A 4,919-nucleotide genomic window follows, 5' to 3' on the forward strand; every position below is an offset into this window, starting at 1 on the left:
CTTACCTACAGGAGAGAGAGTAAGGGCCGGGGCAAGAGAGAAAAGGTGTTAAATTAGATACACGCTGCACCTGAATGGGAAAAACAAGGTGGAGAGGGTGCTTACAGACGTTATTTTCGTCATCAAGTTGTAGAGATTCATGAAGAAAAAAAAAAAAGCTTCATGCCAATATACATTCCCCATTCCAAGGCCAACTTCAAGAAAATGCAGACAAAAAAGAAGGGGTTAATTTGAATAAACATGTTGCTTTCAAGAATTTGATTCCTGGAGGAGAAGGAACGAACGATCAAGACTTCAGATCCTCATGTTAGTGTCATGGTTCATTTTATGTCCCACAACACCGAGATTTTCGAGGAGGCACGTCTTCTTCGCTCTTGCCCTCTCCATCCAGGACTACGGTCTTCCCGTTCCCCAACCACTCGGGGTCTTGCTTATTGACCTCTTGGGACGCCACCACTTTCCGCTTCAGCACGCCGTAGATTTCTTTAACCACGGTTTGAAATGCGGCCGCCACGTTAGAAGAATCGAGGGCCGATGTCTCCATGAAAAACAAGCCCTGCGCCTCCGCCAATGTCTTGCCTTCGGCAGGGCTCACCTCCCTCGCATCCTTTAGATCCGACTTGTTGCCAACCAGAACTGTTATCACGTTCATGTCGGAATGAGCTGTTCATAGAAATGCTAGAAGTCAATGCTAAGCTCATTGTTTTGCTTGAAGATCTGGGTAAAATCGTTTTTATCTGCCTAGGAATGACGTAAGATAACTTCAAAACCAAAAGGCAAAGGTAGAAACTGGTCATTTAGTAATGTCCATGAGCTCGTCGTAGTTCATATTCATTTGTAACGAAATCGGCTCCATGACTCCATATCTAAAGAATGATTTTAAGATAGTGAATAGTGACTAGAAGATCTGTTTGCCAACCCTCAGGGACAGGGCAATGCAGGAACCTTCAGCAAGGACTAAAGACTCTTTAAGATCTTAAATCCAATGGTTATGTGAGGAAACAAGTAATTTCTTCAAAATCAAGTCAACACGCCAATGCGCAAGGAAGAGAAGCAAGAAAGGCAGGATGCCGGGGTAAAGGGAGAAAAAAGAAACTTACTATGAAGTTCATTGAGCCATCTACCGACGCTATCGAATGTCTGGTGCCTACTAATATCGTACACAAGCAGAGCTCCAACTGCGCCTCTGTAGTATGCAGAGGTGACGGCCCTGAACCGCTCCTGACCTGCTGTATCCCAGATTTGCGCCTTGATCTCCTTGCCATCGATATTTAATTTTTGCGTTTGGAATTCCACTCCGATTGTGGACTTGGAATTAGGGTAAAACTCATCTCTGGCAAATCTTGCAAGCAAATTTGACTTCCCAACCGCTGAATCACCAATTAAAACTATCTTGAACAAATAATCTTCAGCTTGTTCGTCCTCAGAATTCAAAGCCATTTTCCAACTGCCACAGTCTTAGGTTCTAGAGTGCCATATTGATGGAGTATACACTTTCAAGGTTGCAAATCTCACCAGATAAAACACAAAATTATCAGTCCCAAGGTGAGCTGATAAAAGAGTTAGAGCCCAACTGAATAAAGGCAAGTTTAAAGTAAACTTGGGAATCAGGGCAGGAACATAGAAGGACAAAACATGAAAGCAAAGAATCTTTAATTACTTGACGCAGAGAAAAAGAACTTTGGGAAAATTCAAATATTTCTTTTCTCTAGCAAGTTCTCCAACCTCAGCTTCTAAGGTCGCTAGGTACGGCAAGTATCTGTGTTAAGCAAGCATCAAAGCTGTATCCTTTAATAGAACCCTTTCGTTTGTTGTGCAAAAAAAAAAAAACAGAAACTGTTAACTCTCAAAAGATGGTACACCCACTTCAATCCATCAACAGTACAGAGAATGACAGAAAGTTGTTACCAGAGAACATCCAATCATTAAACCGAATTATGGTTCCAAATTTTACATAGCATGCTTTAATGTGAAGATCATGTTCCTTGTAGAACTACAAATTGCATTTTGCAAAAGCAGTTTCTTTGATAATCTGAACGTCACAAGATTTATACCGGTCACTAGCCCTACCATGTGTTCTCCATGAATTGTCCTACCATGTTTTTCCCATGAAAACAATTCATTTACCAGGTTCTGTCCAAATTTTTCCAAGTTTAATCAGCAAGATGAGTGACATGGCATAAAAAATGATTGGCAAGCTCGCTTTAGTACTGTATTGGTAAGTCACTGAATAGAAGCGAGGAAGTATTACATAAACTACAATAAAACTAGTCAAACCCTCACCGCTCTTTCAAAGTTAGGCACCCAGATATTACAACCAACAGAGATTTAACTCTAGCCCTAACTACCATATCCTTAACCAGACGGAACAAGTTGAAAATCTTCGTCACGCATTCTCATCAGATGGTTTTGTTTCCTTCCAAAAATTTTCAACGCACACGTCAAAGACCATAATCTATTCTATCACTGATGGGAGTTCTCTGCAACTATTTAATCTCCTAATAAACCGCACACCTCAATAAGCAATGCCATCATTGTTTATCAACCTTCCATCCCATCCCTTAGCTATTGATACCACATTGCTATTCGGAAGCTTTCTTGCAGATGAACGCGGCATTAAAGAGCCTTTGTTCTAACACCATACCCGACTCAAACAATGTCGTGGGAACCAAGGATGGGGAAGGTCAACTCCAACACAAGTGACATTGACTTTACGAACAGCAGTGAAATTCCTCCTTTTCCGGACCTCTTATTGACCCGAGATCGACGAGCAGTTCTAAAACGCCAAAAGCTCGAACTTTTATCAAAGAAAAACCATGATTTGCGAGTTGAAAACGCAATGATCCATCCAATAAACCCAAACTAAGCCCCAACACCGATGGATGAGCTCTCATTATCGAAACAATGGCGCAAAATAAAAAATCGAAACGCAAAACCCAAAAGATTTCAGCTTTTTGCACCTGACATTGCGTTCTCCGAGCATTTCATCAAATCGCCAGCACAAATTGAATCCTTCCGGAAGATCGATGTTACCGTAATCGCAAAAGCAGCAGGCGAATCCACCGCAATCGATAAGCGGGTTGCTTGCAGAGAAATTGATTCGTAATTTCTCTGCAATATTAGGGGTAGGACTCGCGTTTGGAGAGGGGGAGAGAGGAGGAGGAGAAGAAGAAGCGGGAGACGAAGGGAGGGAAATGGGGAAGCGAGAGAAAATGGGCTCTGGCCCATGATGTGACTCAATGGGCCCATAAGGCCCAACTTTGCATGGGCTTTTCTAGCTTCTTTTTTATGGAGAGAGATCCTTCACTCTCAAAGGCATCTTCTTCGCGGAGAATTATCTAAATTATCAATTGCTAATAGGCATCCGGTCCTGTTAGTAAAGGGATTAGAAAGTAGGGCACTAGTATCCTAGGTGTGAGGTTCGACTTCTTGCGCTCTGCAAAGAAATATAGAAAAAGTTAGAAAAAGAAGAGAGCTAGAGATAGGATAAAAAAAAAAAATCTAAAATATTGATCCATCTAAATAAGAATATTTATGGAAAACTAATTTACCGATCACGTATCAACAATTGAGATTTGTTGAATGACGTGGATAATCCCTGTCATCTTCTTTTAGGCTTTTAGCAATGGGAAGAATTCCCAATCGACATTGATTTAATACAATTCCTCCACATTTGGTCATTGAATGTATTCCAAAAATCCTCCTTTGTTTCCCAGATTGTATATTGCTCTTTATAACCTTTTTTAAATTCTTTATTTTAGATTAGAATTTGTGTATTTGGAAATCGCTCCTTCTAATTTGAGGCGTTCTTCTTATATGAGAATGTGCAATAATAACTACCTCCTATTTCACTTGTTCTTTTTTTTTTTAATATTTGCAGGTGCATCCACTAATCTACATTGAATTTTTACGTGGTCTTTAGTGAGAAAGATGAACACGCTCCTAGCATTCTTCGAACGAATCTAAATGAGATTCTGGTCTTTAGTGACATCGATGAACACACTTACCATCGCGAATCCGCAGATTCTTTTTGATAACGAGGGAGTGTGTTTCGAGGAAGGTCTTAGAAGACAGTTTCGAGGGCATGGACACGAAATGAGACAGATTTTTCGGATCAAAGATTTGGCCCTTTGCATTTCTAGCAAGTAAAAACAGGCTCTCAATGATAACTCGAGCTTCTTCTTCGTTATGAATGAATGACTTGACAAAATAGACGATGGCAAAGACGAGTTGGAAACCCTCGATTTAAGTGTTTTATTGATCGGAATGCAGACCAAACTCAAGCTTCTTTAGGCAACTTTGCTTGTCCGAAATAAGCGTGGGGAGACCAAACTCATATTTGATATATATCATCAATACAGAGAGTCAGCCATCGATGTCAAGATGGCCGAGTTGGTCTAAGGCGCCAGTTTCAGGTACTGGTCCGAAAGGGCATGGGTTCGAATCCCATTCTTGACAAGCCATTTCCTTTTTTTTTTGGCTTTTTAATCAAGTAATCATAGCGATTCTTTTCATCCAATCGACAACAAAAGCACGTGGGGTTTTCCTTTTTCCCATTTGAATTATTTTGTGGAGTTCTTGCTGAGTCAAACTTAGCCGAGTCAACCTAATTTAATCATAAGTTCGCCTATGATTATGACAGCTCCAAAAGCCTACGACACATGATTTGATGCACCGATTCCAAATGAGTAGCAGTAGTCCATCATTTGAAGGGATACCACACAAAGCAAAGGTGCAGTTATGCCTCTCGAGGCCTCGCACGTGAACTACATACATCAAGCAAAATCCCTAGAACGTTCGTAAAGACCAATTGTGTGCTCAAAGAATATCGAATATGTCACTCGGAGACAAAAGAAAATCTCGCTTGTAGATCCACTGTAGACTCAAAAACATCGAGGCTTTGGAGTTCCCTCAGAACA

General features: G+C 40.9%; 1 protein-coding gene and 1 non-coding gene across 3 annotated transcripts; one reads left to right on the forward strand and one right to left on the reverse strand.

The window, feature by feature from the left end:
* Nucleotides 1–270: 270 nt before the first annotated feature.
* LOC115728114 (ras-related protein RABA5a-like) lies at nucleotides 271–3,169 on the reverse strand. Of its 2 annotated transcripts, none has more exons than XM_030658449.2 (3): nucleotides 2,961–3,169; nucleotides 1,101–1,521; nucleotides 271–663 (listed from the first exon to the last, which is right to left on the reverse strand). In XM_030658449.2, exons 2-3 carry the CDS (start codon nucleotides 1,438–1,440, stop codon nucleotides 326–328), a joined length of 678 nt encoding a protein of 225 aa, XP_030514309.1. In that variant the 5' UTR covers nucleotides 1,441–1,521; nucleotides 2,961–3,169; the 3' UTR covers nucleotides 271–325. The 2 variants fall into 2 exon arrangements, with proteins under 2 accessions (XP_030514309.1, XP_048132107.1); XM_048276150.1 differs by lacking the exon at nucleotides 2,961–3,169 and adding an exon at nucleotides 1,726–1,808.
* Nucleotides 3,170–4,377: 1,208 nt separating this feature from the next.
* Nucleotides 4,378–4,458, forward strand: TRNAL-CAG. The gene has a single exon. It is a non-coding gene; the product is annotated as a tRNA-Leu (tRNA).
* Nucleotides 4,459–4,919: the final 461 nt, after the last annotated feature.

Source organism: Rhodamnia argentea, chromosome 3, assembly GCF_020921035.1.
Source record: "Rhodamnia argentea isolate NSW1041297 chromosome 3, ASM2092103v1, whole genome shotgun sequence".
Classification (NCBI taxonomy): domain Eukaryota; kingdom Viridiplantae; phylum Streptophyta; class Magnoliopsida; order Myrtales; family Myrtaceae; genus Rhodamnia; species Rhodamnia argentea.

Coding starts and splice junctions, on each gene's coding strand:
- LOC115728114 (XM_030658449.2), bottom strand. CDS start 1,440: ATGGCTTTGAATTCTGAGGACGAACAAGCTGAAGATTATTTGTTCAAG. Junction 664..1,100: donor ATGGCTCAATGAACTTCATA/GTAAGTTTCTTT, acceptor TTCTATGAACAG/CTCATTCCGACATGAACGTG.